Genomic DNA, 20,091 nt, shown 5'->3' with positions numbered 1-20,091 from the left:
CGATAAAACTGTTTAAAACTGTACAAAAAGAATAGAATCGACGTTTCACGTTGCGTATCCGGAACGTTTGGAGGGGAAGACTTTAATTGAAGGACACTTTGCAAACATGGCAGACGTACCAGAAAATGCTCCAGAGCGTAAGCCTTTAAACTTACTTTTCTTCAGTTTTAATACCTCAGTCATGTTGTTCAAGTTGTGTGTGTAGGGAATTTACTTTTAACTGTAAAGTCGCGGTGATTGTTAAACACACGGCGGTTGTTCCTCTCTGTTGGAATTATCAACATTAATAGCTTTGAGTCTGTGTTTGAAAGGACATTAATAAGGATGTTTTAGATAAATTAATTTTCAAGGTGTTGTAATTTAATTTAATGAATTTATTACACGTTGAATTCGGGATATTCGGAAAGTTGAATGTGATGCTTATTTAGATCGATAGATAGCTAGCTAGATAGATAGCTTATCAGACATCGTTTGATGTATCACTAAAGTGTTTGTTTGTTTTTATTGCTGTGGGCAAAATGCGCATAATATCCACACAAGGGAATGTGAATAGGTATCGCAGTACGTCTTCCAGTTTTGCTGAGTCATGATGACAGTCTTCTACGCAGTTGTATAATTTATTATGTGAATAAGTTTTAATAAAGTCATTTTAGTAGTCTCTTGGCTGAATGTTATGTTAAGCTGTATATAAATGATTTTAAGGGACCATCGCATGAGAGCAGCTTTTCTTTTTGTATTACACGATCCCTTAGCAAAACTAGATGTAATAAGGTACCCATCAAGAATCTTCTAGAACAGTTCTTTCTGGATATTTGACCACTCTTCTGGGCAGGATTGCTAGAGAGCATTTAAATTTGTTTGACCTGGCAGTTTACAGTTTTTCTCAGTTGCTTTGGTGCATTTCTCACAACAGAATTGATCTCTGCAACACTACTAAGGCTCTTCTCAAAACAATTAGTGCAAACTGCAAAACATGGTGGATAACTTGCAAAAGTGAGTCACTTCATCAAAAAGCAAAGTCAGTTGCTCAAAATAAGTAGTCAATGCTTCAAAAGCAAGTCCCTTAATCAAAACAGATAATATATTCATCAAAAGCAAGTACTTATATCAAAGTGTCAGGGCTGTCACAATTACAAGTCATTACACCAGCACCTTTGGTCACAAAATCAAATAGTTTGAACATGTTCTCATTGTGACGGATTTCTTTGTAGGTGCGTCCCAATGACATGTCAAGTCTGGACAGCATGCATGGCATGTTGAAAACCATAAATTGTAAAGGAAAATCAAGACACTTCATATGCACTCTTGATAATATTTAATTGAAACTGTTCACAGCATTGTGCAACTGGGGGAATACAGTAAATCAAACATTTTACAGCAAACACAAACTCACTTAGACAGTAAACCTTACTGCAGTAGTTATGAAACAAAAGAAAACTGAAAAACAGACACTGCTGCATATCAATCATTGCTCTCTAGACGCTCCCGTCTGTCTGCCCATATATTTGCATCAACATCACAGCGAATGTCAGTTCTATCGATGCATCGGGGAAAGTATCTTCTGGAGTGTCAAATCCACCCTCTGCAGGACTCTGCTGTGATGTCATCACAGGGATAGCTCTGTGGAAGAGGCAGGGATAGCTCAGTAGGTAGAGTGGTGGCCCCATGATCGGAAGGTCGGGGGTTCAACTCCACTGAACGGCTACCCTGAGGTACCCCTGAGCAAGGTACCGTCCCTACACACTGCTCCCTGGGCGCTGCATTGGTGGCTGCCCACTGCTTCACTGGGTGAATGGGTTAAATGCAGAGGAACTATTTCCCTATGGGGACTAACACACATTAAAACATTAAACATTATTAAAGCTGCATCCATAGCTGCTAGCAGGGTCATTTGGGTATGTGGATGCCTGTCATATACCTTCCACCTCCAGGAAGAGAAAAACTCCTCAATTGGATTTAGGAATGGAGTGTAAGGAGGAAGAAACTCCATAAGCATCCTGTCGTGTGCTCCATCCTGCAAACCACTGCCTCACTACAGCAGAGTGATGGAAGCTAACATTATCCCAAACCACTACATACATTGTCCGATTGTCACCAGGATCATCCCTTTCATTTTGTGGGATTAGGTCCCTATAAAGAGCGTCCAGAAAAGCCAACAGGTGTTGTGTATTGTATGCACCAATATGAGGAATATGGGTGTGAATGCCATTTTCTGAGATTGCTGCACACATTGTAATATTTCCTCCTCGTTGGCCTGGGACATCAATGGTGGCTCTTTCTCCAATGTGATTGCGTCCACGCCGTCTGCCTTTTGCGAGATTGAATCCCGCTTCGTCAAGATATACAAACGTGTGCAGGTGTTCCCTGGCTTCAATTCCAGGATACGCTATACAAAGGATGAGAATAAAAAAAGTCTGTAATGGTGCATTTGGCACAACAGATTGTACAGTTTGAATTGTAAATAGGATTACAGTAACATGCATAAATGTAAGTCCAGTACATGGCCTAAACTTTTACAGTAAACAGAGGTACATATGCAAACATGTTTTACCTGTACATACTGGTGACGGAGCTCCTTCACTTGATCGCTGTTCCGTTCAAATGGTACTTTGTACAATCGCTTCATGGACATTTCATTCCATCTGAGGACTCTGTCTATGGTGGAAATTGATATTGACTGAATATTTCCGAAGATGGTGTCATCTTCTACGACAGTTCTTTGTATTTCTCTCAGTCTCAAAGCGTTGTTTGCAGCCACCGTTGCACAAATTGTTTCCTCTTGCTGCGGAGTCAAAAGTGGACCTCTTCCGCCTCTTCTAGGTTGTCTGGCAGTCCTTTTTGAGATGCAGATGACAAAACAAAAACATAAATAAGCGCAAACATGCTTACAGTAATTGTTACAGGACTATCATTCAAAACTCCTTTCTTTACAGCATTACTGTATTGTACCACAGCACACTATGCCACACCTGGGCCAAGTCTGCACTTCAGTTACAGTACGTCTATATGTAAAGATCTATGAGGTCATGTCCTAATGCAAGTCTCCTGTATGACTATGAAAGTGCAGAGCAAATTAGTTTGTGCTGAATAACTACATTACAGTATGCTCACCTGTTTTCCCGACGAAATGTCTGAATAATAGAACTTACAGTAGTTCTCCCAACATTTGGCTGCACCCTTCGACCAGACTCGGCCATTGTGAGGCCATGGTTTATCACATGATCCACAAGTGTTGCCCTGATTTAGTCAGGAACGTGTCTATGTGGTTGGTCTCTTCTTACCTGGTTTTGTCCTCGTCCTCCACCGATCCTCACCCCTCTTCCACAAGGCTGACGTTCCATGTTCTGCAGTTTTGTAGATTCAGTATGCACCTCATGCCAATCCTGTCTGTTGGTTTACATTATTTATATATTTATATTTATATTTATATATATATATATATATATATATATATATATATATATATATATATATATATATATATATATATATATATATAAAAATAAATAAAATAAACACCCAGCACGCCCCTGCGGGCGGTTTATCCTTCAAGCTCGGGTCCTCTACCAGAGGCCTGGGAGCTTGAGGGTCCTGCGCAGTATCTTAGCTGTTCCCAGGACTGCGCTCTTCTGGACAGAGATCTCCGATGTTATTCCCGGGATCTGCTGGAGCCACTCGCCTAGCTTGGGAGTCACCGCACCTAGTGCTCCGATTACCACGGGGACCACCATTACCTTCACCCTCCACATCCTCTCGAGCTCTTCTCTGAGCCCTTGGTATTTCTCGAGCTTCTCGTGTTCCTTCTTCCTGATGTTGCTGTCATTCGGAACCGCTACATCGATCACTACGGCCGTCTTCTTCTGTTTGTCTACCACCACTATGTCCGGTTGGTTAGCCACCACCATTTTGTCCGTCTGTATCTGGAAGTCCCACAGGATCTTAGCTCGGTCATTCTCCACCACCCTTGGGGGCATCTCCCATTTTGACCTCGGGACTTCCAGGTTATACTCGGCACAGATGTTCCTGTACACTATGCCGGCCACTTGGTTATGGCGTTCCATGTATGCCTTGCCTGCTAGCATCTTGCACCCTGCTGTTATGTGCTGGGGCATCTTTACACAGCCTGAGAGATCTATAGAGAGATCTATAGAGAGAGAGAGATCTATAGAGATATATAGAGAGAGAGAGATATATAGAGAGAGAGAGATATATAGAGAGATGTAGAGAGAGAGAGATATATAGAGAGATATAGAGAGAGAGAGATATATAGAGAGAGAGAGATATATAGAGAGATATAGAGAGAGAGAGATATATAGAGAGATATAGAGAGAGAGAGATATATAGAGAGATATATATAGAGAGATAGAGAGAGATATAGAGATATATATTATATAACACACACACACACACACTTGTAGAGTAGGGGTTACTATAACGCGATTCACCTGTGACTGGGTAGAAGAGGCTTTTCATTGGTTGCAAGTAAGAGTAACACACACCAATTTTCATTAGTGTGAGATAAGGTTCACCTGAGAAAAGTAATTTATGGAGATGTTCATGGAAACTCCTTAAAAATAGGGTTTTCAAAATGGGTGTACAAATTGTTTGACAAGATGTTCAACAATTTTGAGTGCACTGACACAAGCAATGAAATGAAGACTATTAGTTGTAAGGACAATGACTATTCAACCGGTACAAGTATAAATAATTGTGACATTCATGATAAAAGCAGGGAGATAGTGATGAATAGCAAGTCAAAAGTGACCATTCTTTAGATATTTGTACTTACTCAATGTCCAAAGGCATTTGGCAATGAACATGAAGCCGCCACAAGGTTGTGCCAAAACGACTACATGTTGTGAAGGTTGAACTAACTATTGTGCAAAGTTTAATTCTGTTGTGAGAAATGCACCAAAGCAACTGAGGAAAAACTGTAAAGTAGTAATTTTCAGTAGGGTTGAGGTTGGGGCTTCGGGAAGACTTAATATTAGTCTGCTTTATCCATTCCAAAACCAGTTTGTGTGTTTGGCTTAATTTTCCTGTTAGAACATCCAACTGCTACCAGATTAGCTGCTGATGTAAGGTGAAGTTGAAGACTTGGGAGGTAATCCTCCTCCTTCATAATTTTGTCCGCTTCATAAATTTCAGTCAAGTTTGAAGGTGTGGATTTTGGAGCAGGGACTTCTTTCTTAGTTGGCATCCTCACATTAAAACTCGCTTTACTGTGAATACAGGGAGTGCAGAATTATTAGGCAAATGAGTATTTTGTCCACATCATTCTCTTCAGGCATGTTGTCTTACTCCAAGTTGTATAGGCTCGAAAGCCTACTACCAATTAAGCATATTAGGTGATGTGCATCTCTGTAATGAGAAGGGGTGTGGTCTAATGACATCAACACCCTATATCAGGTGTGCATAATTATTAGGCAACGTCCTTTCCTTTGGCAACGTCCTTTCCTTTGGCAAAATGGGTCAAAAGAAGGACTTGACAGGCTCAGAAAAGTCAAAAATAGTGAGATATCTTGCAGAGGGATGCAGCAGTCTCAAAATTGCAAAGCTTTGAAGCGTGATCATCGAACAATCAAGCGTTTCATTCAAAATAGTCAACAGGGTCGCAAGAAGCGTGTGGAAAAACCAAGGCGCAAAATAACTGCCCATGAACTGAGAAAAGTCAAGCGTGCAGCTGCCAAGATGCCACTTGCCACCAGTTTGGCCATATTTCAGAGCTGCAACATCACTGGAGTGCCCAAAAGCACAAGGTGTGCAATACTCAGAGACATGGCCAAGGTAAGAAAGGCTGAAAGACGACCACCACTGAACAAGACACACAAGCTGAAACGTCAAGACTGGGCCAAGAAATATCTCAAGACTGGTTTTTCTAAGGTTTGATGGACTGATGAAATGAGAGTGAGTCTTGATGGGCCAGATGGATGGGCCCGTGGCTGGATTGGTAAAGGGCAGAGAGCTCCAGTCCGACTCAGACGCCAGCAAGGTGGAGGTGGAGTACTGGTTTGGGCTGGTATCATCAAAGATGAGCTTGTGGGGCCTTTTCGGGTTGAGGATGCTACTGCCAGTTTCTGGAAGACACCTTCTTCAAGCAGTGGTACAGGAAGAAGTCTGCATCCTTCAAGAAAAACATGATTTTCATGCAGGACAATGCTCCATCACACGCGTCCAAGTACTCCACAGCGTGGCTGGCAAGAAAGGGTATAAAAGAAGAAAAACTAATGACATGGCCTCCTTGTTCACCTGATCTGAACCCCATTGAGAACCTGTGGTCCATCATCAAATGTGAGATTTACAAGGAGGGACAACAGTACACCTCTCTGAACAGTGTCTGGGAGGCTGTGGTTGCTGCTGCACGCAATGTTGATGGTGAACAGATCAAAACACTGACAGAATCCATGGATGGCAGGCTTTTGAGTGTCCTTGCAAAGACAGGTGGCTATATTGGTCGCTGATTTGTTTTTGTTTTGTTTTTGAATGTCAGAAATGTATATTTGTGAATGTGGAGATGTTATACTGGTTTTACTGGTAAAAATAAATAATTGAAATGGGTATATATTTGTTTTTTGTTAAGTTGCCTAATAATTATGCACAGTAATAGTCACCTGCACACACAGATATCCCCCTAAAATAGCTAAAACTAAAAACAAACTAAAAACTACTTCCAAAAACATTCAGCTTTGATATTATGAGTTTTTTGGGTTCATTGAGAACATGGTTGTTGTTGTTCAATAATAGAATTATTCCTCAAAAATACAACTTGCCTAATAATTCTGCACTCCCTGTAGTGATGCTGGTGTTTTAGCAGTTTCCACTTTACGGCAGGCTTGACCCTTAGTGGTTCCTGCATTGTTCCTGAACATCTGAACCAATTTCTCACCTGAATATTAAAGACAGTCAAGCGCCAATCAGACTTTGCAGAGATTCTAGATATTTTGTTCAACCACATTTTATTTTAACGACAACCACTCGAAGCAGATCTAGGATATTTAGGTCTCTTTAAGGTGCTCAGATCTTGATGACTGGATTCTGTTTTATCCTTGTTAGACTGTCCGGGTACAACAAGTGAGCAAGCTGGCAAGTCTGCACCATGCCAGGGCTGTCCCAACCAGAAACTCTGTGCCTCTGGAGCCACAAAAGCCCCTGACCCTGGTAAGACCGTGTGCTATTATCTCATCACTTTAATATTTTGATACATATTTGGGCTTCAGCAGATACATTAGGGGATTAGTTAAGAGCTTAAAACATCTCGTTCCCGTGTGTCTGCAGCTATAGCAGAGATAGGAGAGAAGCTGTCAACAGTCAAACACAAGATCCTCGTGTTGTCTGGAAAAGGAGGTGTGGGGAAGAGCACCTTTAGCGCTCACTTGGCTCACGCTCTGGCAAGTGACACCACAAAGGAGGTAATACAGAATATCAGTAATTGTCATGTTCAAGAATCGAGTTTGAGATGATTTCTACCACCTGAGCTACAGCCACCCACAACGAGTGGTTAATGAGTGGTTATTTTTGTTACTGTTCCCTTCCTGTTAGCTTGGTCGGTCGGTTCTCCTTCTACCTCTGACCTCAACAAGCATTTTCACTCAGAGAACTGCCGCTTGTTTGAAATTCAGCAGGTTGCATTGACTAAATGCTGCCGTGTGATTGGCTATTATATTTACACATTTGCATTAACAAGTGGTGTCCAAAGTAGCTAGTGTGTGTAAATCCTGATGCTCTCATATAAAACATTAAAATACACTGACTACTAGAGGTCACTGCAGACATAGAGTAACAATATATTTGAATTCTGAAAGTAAATTGTGTTACACAAGGAACATGGCTGTGGGTCGTCACTGATTTCTATAATAGGTTTGATTCGGATTCACAGGGTCCCGATTCGATTTGAATCTGGGAAATTTTGCCTCAGACAGTCAGAAATATTTTAATTCTGATCATTTATCAGTATTGACTTTTGTGAGACTTCATCAGAGGTGTGAGCATCACAGCAGATTCCTTTGTGTCAAAGTAACTGGGGATAAAGCACAGAAAAACATGAAGGTGTTCCTGGCCTGGATTTTTATAGCAGATGATTAAATTAATTTAAAAACATTAAAAATATTCTGTAATAGATAATAAGCTGAAAAAAACATGAATCAACATATGAATATTACCTGATGCTGCTGAAGTGAAGCAGAGCAAAGTTACAGAGGTTTTATTAGAGACACAGCTAAACATTTTGCAATTTGGTATAATTTTAAAAAGTTTAAATTTCTTCGGTATTGAACAGAAGAAATTAGGCTTTCTTGTCGCTGACACGCTGTACACAACGGTACACTTTTTGCGTAATAAGCAAGCAAATAATGCAGAAAACGGATATTTGAGATGGGAAACTGTTCTTGAAGTACACTGAGAGAGAGAAAGAGCTGTGCGGGAAGTGTGATTTTTATCGTGGTGGAAGAAAAACAGCAATAGTAAGAAGGATCTTCTTTTGTTGCTGCTTCAGTGAATTTTGGTCTGAGAGAGACAAAACCTGCAACTGTATAATCAGTGAGCTGTGAGCTATCAGCACCGACGGCGTGTCCGTGCTGTCGGGTGAGAAAGCCGACAACTCACTGTGTGGAGCTTTGTGTGGAATCTGTTTACCTGCTCGTATTTGCTGTTTTAGCTTTAACCTGAGATTCTGGCATTTCTGGCAAAATACATTTATATTTAAAAATCAATTCAGGGTTTAAATCAATATCGCTTTATTCAAGCTAAAATTGATTTGAATTGGAAAATCGATCATTGAAACCCAGCGATAACAAGGAACACAGTGCTATCACTCTAAAAGAAGCCACAGCTTAATCAAGGAAGAAATTTATTAGTTCCATTCAAAACAATGATAGATTATATTAACCAGTAGGATGGAGTTAGATGCCTCAGGTTATTAGTCTATGTCTCCTGCAGTTTTTCTGTGAGATATCTCTCTTTATACGCCAGTTTCTTGTGTAGCTTTCACAGTTTCAAGTTGAACAGGGCAACAGTGTTTAATTAATGTTAATCAAATTAATGTTTTTATTTGTCTTGCATCAGTTGCAGAGTGAGTGCTACATGTATGTTTACTGTAAGCAGCGAACTTGACACTCGATTGTTGACATGAGCAGGACAGCTCTCAGTCCCAGGCTGATAAAAGAACTTGTGTCAAAATTTTGCTCAGCTGCTGTTTTTCATTTCACTTTTTTCCGATAGTATTATACAATGTTAATCACATAGTCACAACCTGTTATTAACAGTGGAATGCAGTGGAATTATTATTATAATTATTAATAACAGAACTGACACCAGCAGCAAGCCAGTAAGCAAACCTTACAGATGCAGCACTCTTTCACACATTAAACCTACCTTATCTCATTGCCTCCATCACTACCTATAATTTACTGCACACATCCCTTGATGTACAAATATTTATTATTATTATTGGCATTATTACTGACACCTGTCTTGGTGACACGGCTAACACAGGGCTCATTAAAGCATTACCAAGTCATTAAAGTTTTTATTAACTTGCAGCCACCAGTAGTTTTATTTGGCCTGTACAAACAAGCAGGTGGTGGGATCGCTGTTTTATAGAAAACATTTTCAGCTGTAAATCTGCATCAGTTATCTGAGTTTTTAATTCCATATCTCCTGCTCTATCTCCCGCATGAGATGAAGTGCTGGACAACTTTTCTGATGCCGTTTCTCAAATGAGCTGAGAGAGAAAATCATAAATCATCATAAACTGACTTTGAAATCTATAAGAATTCACTTCATTATTGCAGCAACGAACTAAAATGAAGCAGACAATCCTACATCTCACAACTTATTAACAATATTCAGCATAATTCTGCTTTTTTTTTTTTTATTCGTATCCACCGATAAACTATTGAACATTTCCACTTTCTAAATCTAACAAATTTCTTCTTTACTCTGGAAGAGTTGAGTTGTTTTTTCCCCCCACAGTAAAGTTTTTAATATTGGAGGTAATATGTTTGCCTCTTGTCCTAATTTATCTAACAGTATCTCTCATTCTTATCAAATTACTGCCACAAGCTCATTTCCAAAGAGTAGCTTCTTGACCGCCACCGTTTCACTGAAACCATGATGAGCCTTCAATGAACCGTAGATGGATAAACTGGAGGGGCAGATTCATATCTTGGGTCCTGTGTCAGGCCGTTGCTGGATTTATTTGTGAATCACCATGTTGGTGCAAAAATCCTATTTTATTCCTGTCAAACTGTCTTATGTTTGTTTTGGGGATTTTTTGTGGATTCAACTAAAGTAATGGGAACAAATCATGTGTTTTTGTGACAGGCCCCTAATAAGAAAGTGCATAAAGATAAAATATGCTTGAATGATTCATAGGTCAGTGTTAAGTGTCTGAACAAACCAAAAACACATTCCTCTGAGAGGGATCAGGGAGAAGGGCGGGAGTGAAGATTAGTGAAAAAGAAGCCAGTGTCCAAAGATAAAACTGTGAAAGACTTCAGGAAGCCTGAAGAACGAAATCTAACAAATTTCTTCTTTGCTCTTAAAGTAAAGTTTCCTCGTTGTTTTCAGAGTAAAGTTTCTAATATCGGCGGTAATATCTTAGCCTCTGATGGCAAAGTGCTCAACAGCACTTTAAATTTAATGAAAGTCAGGCTCCGGTCCTGCATCAGAGGCATCTCAATAGAAATCATTGTATATATTGTTAAGTTTATGTACATTTCTTTAAAAAAAAAAAAAAAGTATCTCATATTGACTATTGCTGTCTCACCCGGAGGTATGTGTGGGAGAATCAGTTTTTTAGACATCTGTCAGGGCATTTTTCTAGAATCTGTCCTCATCTTTCTTCCGTAAGATGTACACCACTGTCTTCTGTTTAAAGTATTCTGTTAATAACACTTTGTTAGTGTCAAACTGGCAATCCAGTCATACCAGAGATGTTGCTTTCCTTAAATCTGCACGGCTTAAAATACTTTGATGAATTTGCAATATCTGTGCAGTTCGCCAGAATTAATGATCAAACCAAAAACCTGCTCATCAGACCTGAATGTACTTGATGGCATGATTTTCACACTTTTCTTTCTTGTTTAAACACTTTGAAACCTCGGTAGAGAGCTAACTTCAGTATTATAGAATGAAACCAAAGGCACCCGCGGTTGCCTTTGACGGTGCAAAACGTTTCGTCGACACTGTTGTGTTTGTTGGGGAGAAAACTTACATACAGTGCAGCACTTCAGAGTCACACTGCTAGCGATCAAAGATTTATGTAAATTTGACAAGCTGAACGCATTCTGTACTGTAGAGGAGACACGGCATGAGATTGAGTGACAATGGCTACAGCCAATCAGGACACAGAACATAATTCGCTGGGGGGAGAAGCATGCAAAATTGCACAAAGCAAATCTGCGAAACAGCGAGGCTGCGAAAGGTAAAGGGATCGTGTTATAGCGAGGGACCACTGTATTACATAAAGTTGTTTCTTAGGCTGAATATAGGTGAATTTGACATATGAAAACTTAGTGTAGTTTGCGTAAATCATTATTTCTTAGTTGAAAGAAAATCTCATGTTAGACTTAGCAGGAGTTTTTATCTTTGACTGTTACCCATAAACCACTGGAGTACAAAGGTTCATTCACAATGATGTCATCCATAGTAAGGGGATCAACTGGACACTCCCACGCAAAACATTCCACTTCCCAAAGTTTTAGCAGTTCCTCAGAGAAAATGCTGATAAAGCAATGCTTTAGGATGGCTCCTAGTGCTGGGATACAGCCCCATTGTTTTGATGTGCTGCCCAGTCAAGCAGACAGGAAATGCCTTGTGTAGCCTTTCGGGAGACAGTTGCCTTCATGATACTGGACTGCCGACTTTTCATGCTTCCACTTTCTTTTTCCTTTTTTTAGATTGCCCTGCTTGATGTAGACATCTGTGGTCCATCCATTCCAAGGATCGTGGGTTTAGAGGGAGAGCAAGTAAGTCAGTAGGCAGCTGTCAGAAACGGCTGTTATATCTATTGGTGCAACATTTTAATCATAATCTCACATGGACACAAAGATTGAGCTGTCTTTCTGTCGTCTCCTGTGTAGGTTCACCAGAGTGGCTCTGGATGGTCCCCTGTGGTGAGCTGATTTGAACGATTTATTTATTTATTTATTTTTAATTATTTTCCTTATTTAAGCATAATAAAACAGGGGCCTCTGCGTTGTGTTGCAGTATGTGGAGGACAACCTGGCAGTCATGTCTATTGGCTTCCTGCTAAGTAGTCCCGATGATGCTGTGATCTGGAGAGGACCCAAGAAAAATGGTGCGGTAATGTGATGTGTGTATGTGAGATGCTCATGTTTCCAGATCTCACATAGCAACAACCTGTGTGGTGCTTGTGTCCAATCAGGGATCATTAAGCAGTTTTTAAGGGATGTGGACTGGGGGGAACTGGATTACCTCATCGTAGACACTCCACCCGGCACCTCTGACGAACACCTGTCCATCGTCCAGTACCTAAGCGCCACCCATGTTGATGGAGCCATCATCATCACCACACCACAGGTACAAGTCTCGGCTTTAGTGTGAGCAGGTTTACGTTAGTATATGAAGTGCTCTATGGGAGCTTTTTAAAGTCAATAACCTTTGAAAACGCTGCTGTGGTGCAATCTAGGGTTTTCCCTCTTTGTACACACCTGCTTTTATAAAACATTCTCAGATGTTGTTTGACTGATGAGCAGCCAATCATCCTCATACATGTCCAGTTATGAGCCGCTGGGTTTCATGTTCATGTCTGTTTTCACACATAGGCAGTCATGCTCAATGAAGACACACAAACTCCAGGATGACCACCATGAAAACATTTGTAACCTAATGCTAATCAGATGCTTAAAGCCCCTTCACCCAGCTGAACATGGAAATAACAAAGGCGACGTGGCTAAAACTTCAGCTATCCAGGGCTTAGAGTATGGCGTTACTTTTGTGCCACTATTCTGAGCGCACGTAAAAAAAAAATTGAGCGCAAGTGTTGCATTGCATTTTGAGGAGTAATTCATTGAATTTCAGCAAAATTCATAGCTGCGTGCGAAAATGTATTTCAGTGTTTGCTATTATCCACACACACACACACACAATAACAGCCCCTCTCGCTCAGTTTTTTGCATTTGCGCTTGCTCGCAATGTGTTGCTTGCGCTCTCAACATTTCTGCCCGTGCGCGTTCAACTCTTTCTGTACACTGTTATATTTGCAGTTTGGGGGAAATTCAGTTCAGTTTTATTTCTATAAATCTCAACGATGTTATTGAAAGAAACCCCAATAATCAAACGACCCCATGTGAGTGAGCACTTGGCGACAACGGGAATGATAAGCTCCTTTTTCACAGGAAGAAACCTCCGACTTTATGAAAAGCTAATTTTTGTTTGAATATGCTGTCAGTTATAGTTCTTAGAAAGACAACCAGACAAGGAAATTCCAGTCATTATATTTCAAGATACCCCCTTAATGCTCGCACACACACCTGCAGCTAAACTTCAGCATCTTTCAGTTAACTCTGAACTGTCTGTGAGCTCATTTGAAACTGAAACTTTAGCAGCCCGACGTTTAGCTGCATAGCTCAAGCTGTGTGTCCTAAAAGCTCTCTAACTCTCACTCAGAGGTTTCAGTGTTATTAAAAACTTACTCAGTTTTAGCTCAGCTATTTTACATTAACAATTGCAGCTTTAAAAAGAATAATCTATAAACATGTATTCAAATACTTATGAAAACTACCTGCTATCAGCCTTAAATTGAAATTTGACCTGCAGATATGTCTGCTTTCAGTCCAACGGACTTCACTTGGTGATTCCCTAAATTCCCCCCAAATGATTTTAACAACCTGAACTTCTGTATACAAGTTGAGTCATTTCAGTCATGTAGTATTGACTCTGAAAACCACAGGTAGGCAACTGGCTTACCACAAAAAAAAACTCAGCTCGTTGCATCTTGCCGTATGCAGCTGCCTTCTGTTATGACTAATGCTGCTGCTGGTTTGTGGAATTGGTGGTGCTCCCCCTTTATGGCTTTACAGTATACTGACATGTTTAGGATGTCCTTGAGACCCCTGCTTTTTTTCAGCCCACTATGAAACGTAAACACAGATGAAATTTGAATTTTGCACCAGCAAATGCACAAGTCCGTGGATCATCCAGAGTAAGGGCTTTACAGCGAATCCACTCGCACTAATGGTTGTCTTAGAATGCACACGTTAATGCACAAAAATAGTGTTTTAAAAATATGATATGACAGGTTTTAATAGGTTGGATTATATGGGACAAATACATTTGCTGTGCAGGTGCTGTTACTGTTGGCAATAAAGCAATTCCACATGGTCATAATCATGGCGCTATGGCCGAGTGTCAATGAAGATGAATTGCTTTTGAGATGCTTTTAGCATACCACAACCAACAGAGGATGCTGTTCCATCATGAAACCATCGTAAAAAGAAAAGCGAGAGCCCATCGCACAGTAAAATGTTATACAGGTTTTTTACAGGCATGTTTGTAGACAACAAACTGTTAAAGAAATGGCATGCTACAGAGCTGTGCAGAACAAAAATAAATTCAGAGTGTTCTATTGTTGTCTTCCACGGCGTGCTTCCTATAAATTTTTCGTATTTAATAGGAAGTCAACTCGGCACAAAAGCGTTTTGCTTCACCTGCTGACATCACATGCTTTTGTTACCTGGTTTGTAAAGGTGATTTTGGTGTGATAAAGCCACAGACAGGATAGGCACAGGGCGGTGTTTTTGCTGAACGGGCAGCAACATGTCTGCCAGCAGGGCATCATGATATTTACACACAAATACTTGGAGGTTAACCCAATGTTGTCCTGCATGCAGACAGTAAAACGACTGTGATCCAGCAGCCGTACTAGTTCTGTCAGTCATGTTTCCTGCTGATGATTCTTAGTGTGGCGAACATTTAGCGCCATGTCAATAAATGTGGCTTACTCTACATGTGCTCAGTTAAGAAGACCTCACTATAAGCTGTGTCAAAGTTCTTATTGTACTTGGTGAAGTGAAGCACCAATTTCCTGCTTCTTAGATTAAGCTCAGTGCGGTGAAGTCAGAAAGCAACAGACACACTTCCTCATTCCGCCTGATCTCACTAACCCACGACCGACCACACACACCCGGTGGGAATTACCAAACAAACAAGCCAGACTAGTGTGTGTGTGTGTGTGTGTGCCCCTCCCTGTCCACCGTATGCTCCCCATCTCCACCCACACATACACACAAACTTCAGCCCTCGCTTTTGCCTTTCTCTTTCTGTGGTTCCTGTTTCCACGTCTGTCTAGGAGGTAGCGTTGCAGGACGTGCGAAAGGAGATCCGATTCTGTCAGAAGGTTAAGATGCCGATCATCGGGGTGGTGGAGAACATGAGCGGCTTTGTCTGCCCTAAATGCAAGGTCACTCTCACACACACACCTGTGCAAAACACAGATAAGCTAAAAATGCACCAGATCCATGTCTCTGTTCATTTTACATCTTTTTTGTCTTTTGTTTTGTTTTTTTGGATAAGATAATTGAGCAAAAACAATAACCACATTGACAAAAATTTACAAATCTGATCTAATCTGGTGAGAAATGTATACAAGCACTGCGAGCATACGCTTGATTAGTTCTGGTAAGTAAAGAAGTGGAGCACACAGAAAAGAGGAACGAAGCAAAGAGGTCTGAAATATGTGCTCGCATCTGTGCTATTTTAGCTCATTACAAAAAAAACCAGGTTGTGAGGAGGCTTCGTCTGCTATCCTGTGCAGATATACTGCAGATACACTGAACAGGATACAGTGCACTCATTTTCACAACCACAAGCAAGCTCACCTTGCACAAAATCAAATCAACAAAGTTCTGTTTCTCTACATTTTTATGTCTTGTGTTTTTTTCCTTTTAGATGTAATTTCCTGAGGCTCTTACATCCCTTTAAGGGAGGGCCTTATGCCGTTTCCTTTCTATTCAACATCTGACATTTTATTTTTGGGAGGGGAGATGATATAACAGGACCACAATGTCCTGTCCTATCACTAAACAGTGAAATCACCACACTTTAAAGAAAATGTGGGTGAGTGGGAGATGCCATTTAAGCAACCCTTTTAAATCTGATCTCTCTCTGTGCAGCGTGTTTTAGTTTTCCGGGTTACGGCCTGAGCTTCGAGCTAGAATTCCCAGTGGAAAAATGTTGTGTTTACACAGTTAATCAATCCCAAATTCCTCGTGTGTAGATTAAGAAAGTACCTAGCTGATATAGGCATATTTTTTTCTTTAAACTCTTCCTTGTAGAATACGTCACAGATCTTCCCTCCCTCAACCGGGGGAGCTGAGAAAATGTGTGCAGACCTCAAACTACCCCTCTTAGGAAAGGTGCCTCTAGATCCCAGGATAGCACGGAGCTGTGACGAGGGCAGGTCTTTCCTGAGCGAGGTGCCCGACTCCCCCGCTGCGGAAGCCTACCAGAAAATTGTGAAAAGTGAGTTTGTTTTTAGAAAGACACCCACACAAATGAGCATCGTACAATCAGTAACCATAAAAGGCCAAAACAAATCTTGTGTGACTTAAGTGTAGCCGTCAAGGTCAGCTGGACTTGCCTGGAAATCCCCTTCTGACCATCAGCTGGCAATCCTGCAAATAGAATAGAGGTTTTGAGAAGTGGGCGAAGTCACAGGATGCCAAAGATGGTGTGAAACTGTTGCCAAAACATCAAGAACCAAAAAGAAATCATCTCAGCTCACTTGCAGCAATGTCAACACTATCCCCACCGCTCAGGATGTTACTGTAGAGCTGTCATGTTGTTTTCTCTCAGCTGTAAATGCACACAGTGGTCAGATAGTCAGAGCAGGGATCCAGGAGATGTGCCAAGTATAGAGTTCTGCATTTTATGACTCCCACCCCTTTATTTGCACATCATAAACAAACCCTTTGGCACCTCATATGTCATAGTTTTTCATTTTTCTTAAGAAGGAAGTTAGATGCGCTGTCAGGCATATTCCTCCTTCCAGTGAAGACCCCCGCCGGTTTTGATGACTGGATCATTTAGCTGACGGCTCAATTCCTGATTAAACAATGAAAGAGGAAGCGGTCGCTGTATAAATGGGAAGCAGCCAATCAAAAGAGGAACAGTAGGAGTTGTATCGAAATTCAATTATGCTTAAAGCATGAGATCAAGTTTGTGGAGTCTAATGTGGTTTGCGTAGCAGCTGATTCACTCCTAACTGAAACCATCAGTTGACGCACATTTATTTATCAGCTTCATCAAATCTCCTTTATCATCATCATTCTCTTCTCTCCTCTTTCTCTTTCCCCCCAAAGCCATCCAGGATTACTGCTCCAACAGGGTAACAGAGGAGCAAAGCACAATCTGACCACATCAGATGGCATCCATACAGGAGCAGAACACCGTGGCTGATCACATGACGGCAGACGGGCACCGAATACGAGGCACACGAAGAGCACAAGAGCTCGTACATATCAGAATCGCAGCATTTCTGTTTGACAGTCAGAGAAATCTTATCATTCTTTGTTTTCAGTGATAGATTTCATGCATTGATCAGATGCTGCCGTGCCAGAGCAGTATTTCCTGAAGAACTACTGAGAGTAAATGAAATGAATACATAATAAGAGTCTGTAGAAACTGAAATTACTTCCCATTTCATAAAACAAATAAAGTCATCATCCAAATAAGCACCTGTGCCCGTTTTGAATATGAATGCACTCATTATGGAATGATCTTTATGAGGCTGTCAGGGTTTACAATGATTTACAAATGTGTGTTTCTTTGTTTGTTTTGAAGGAAAGCGATATCACTTTGAGCACTGTAGTTTTAACTACCAGCACATTTGTCATGGGCTGTTTGCCAGCTGCAGGTTAGACGAACGGTAGTAAAACTGTTAATGGTAGTAAAGGCCCGGCCATGCAAGATGTCAATTTTTGGCGTTTGCATGGGTTTTTTATCAGTTTTGGTGCAATGAATGAAGCTCAGTGGCAAAAAGGAAAAATATGCAGCAGAAAACTCTTTGCCTGTACTGACAATACCGTTTGTAGGATCCATTTTTTTCCTACAGCATCATTAAGCTTGTATTTGCTTAGAGTGAGTCATTTGCTTCAGGTGCTTTTGTGTACATTATGTCAATCCCCTCAGTAGATGAAAAGGAATATAAGAATATTCCACAGTGCCTGAGCTGGTGTGGTAATGTTTGTGTTAAGAGGAGGTCAGCAATTTGTTTTGTTTTTTTGTTGTGTTTAAACTCTTTATGGCATCAGGTTACTGTGATCAAAGTGCAGATAAAGCTGCCAACAAAGAAAAAAAGTAACTTGGATTTTAGTTCGTCATTAATATCGGTGCTTCTGCATTTCAAATGAGCAGATTGTTTATATTATCCCCTCCAAATACTTCCTGTTTTTGAAGTATAAAGAAGTACAGGTAGGTTCTGAAAACATAATTGAAATTATACCCGAATTTGCTGAAAACAAATTAAAAGCTGGGAAAAAAAGTAGTAAAGCACATCGTTGTTATTTTTTAATATGCTGATTTCAAATCATTTTCTTGCATTTCTGAAGAGAGAGTGCAATTTTAACAATATGTGTGCATTACTAATTTACAGATGACGGTGCAGGGGCTGCTTAAAGGTACAGAACAGCTAAACCAAACAGTTTTTTACTTTTTAAAGAAGTACACTTGCAGATTTCTGGAATTATTTTTAAATTGTACATACATTTTCATACCTGTGTGGCAACGCTGGCATCGAACTCCAGGAAAATAAGTTGGGTTTTTTTTTATTGAAAAATGTTCAAAGTTAAACTTTTGCAATTCAAACCAAGCATCAGAGATCAAAAGTTACATTTAGGGTTAGGTGATTTTTCACATTCTCAGCTGTCATAAATATGTGGTCATTTTACAAATTTTGAACCACTGGATGTATTTGGTGTTTTCATAATTGTGTTAAAATCTTCATGTCTAATTATTGATGTGACCGATGACCAAATGAAAACGGCATCCATTCATTAAACACGCTTCATTTGCGTTGTAGTATTCAAATTATTTCTTTGTTTTTTTGGCTCTTTGAATTGTTTTAGTATCAGTGGTGTGGCATCAGGTTTGTCAGGTACTGACCAGTCTGGTTGGAAATTTTTGTTTCGCAGTCTGTGTGTGTTTGTGTCCTTATGTGCACTACACTCTCCACACTTGTAGTTCCTCCAATGCTAAGCAGAAAATACATGTGAAACTGTATCTGCATCCTGCAAGCAGACAAAACAATCATAACCACACTCTTATAGCTAATGTCTTTCCCACAGTTATGATACATAAAAGAGTAATATCTTTATTGTAAAGCATACCTGTAAAGCTTCACCTTTAGCTTGTGAGTAAAGTTAGATTTACTCATTATAAAACACTCCAGGAAATGGTTGGAAAGGTGAGACAAAGCTGGTAAAACTGCTTTTTCTTCCATTATTTGAAAATAAATCATTATCACCAATAAACAATAAGAGCATTTGACTCCCAATTACTTAAAACGACAACAAACTGGCTCCTCAGGTACACAAAGAAGGTGCAGCTCAATTTCTACTAAGCAAATGAGCAATGCTAAACATGGCACTGAGGCATGCGTAGTTTTGCCAAACCGTTTTAGTCCCTGCCTAAAAACTTCACAGTCTGGTGCATAACATTGTATCGGTTAACACAAGGACTGCACCTTCACATTCACAATGTGACCCGCAGAGAAGGCTTTACATTTATGTGGGGGGGGTTCTGTGTGAATTTTGTGTTTGTTCTGTTTATGAGCTTAAGGGGACAAATAGGTAAATGTGCAGCCTTGGTGATTATTTGGTGATTAAGTCCCCAAATCATAACTAAATAGTTTAATAAAATCTATTGCGTGTGATTGAGCTGAAAAACAGCCCACTTGTGCAGAAGAAAGTGTGCAGTGTGGCACTGCCTCTTTCTTAACATGAAAAAGCAGAAAAATGACAGCCATGTAATCGAATTTGGGCAAAATATTAAACCAGCTGTTAAAAAAAAAAAAAAAAGACGGGTAAATTTGTTTAAAGACAAAATGTGTGATGATGAAAGTTTGAGACTGCC

General features: G+C 40.3%; 1 protein-coding gene across 1 annotated transcript; it reads left to right on the top strand.

Moving 5' to 3' along the window:
- On the top strand, window positions 1–17,693 carry nubp1 (nucleotide binding protein 1 (MinD homolog, E. coli)). Its single transcript, XM_085270726.1, has 10 exons — window positions 1–137; window positions 7,054–7,158; window positions 7,276–7,409; window positions 11,898–11,966; window positions 12,081–12,113; window positions 12,208–12,298; window positions 12,386–12,540; window positions 15,311–15,421; window positions 16,296–16,482; window positions 17,322–17,693. The coding sequence occupies exons 1-10, from the start codon at window positions 107–109 to the stop codon at window positions 17,372–17,374; spliced, it is 969 nt and encodes a 322-aa protein (XP_085126852.1). The 5' UTR covers window positions 1–106; the 3' UTR covers window positions 17,375–17,693.
- The last annotated feature ends 2,398 nt before the right edge of the window (window positions 17,694–20,091 follow it).

This window comes from Mchenga conophoros, linkage group LG4 (assembly GCF_057382185.1).
Source record: "Mchenga conophoros isolate Kocher_MC1m ecotype Shallow Benthic linkage group LG4, M_conophoros_male_GT1.1, whole genome shotgun sequence".
NCBI lineage: Eukaryota > Metazoa > Chordata > Actinopteri > Cichliformes > Cichlidae > Mchenga > Mchenga conophoros.
This window is presented reverse-complemented; position numbering and strand designations above follow the sequence as displayed.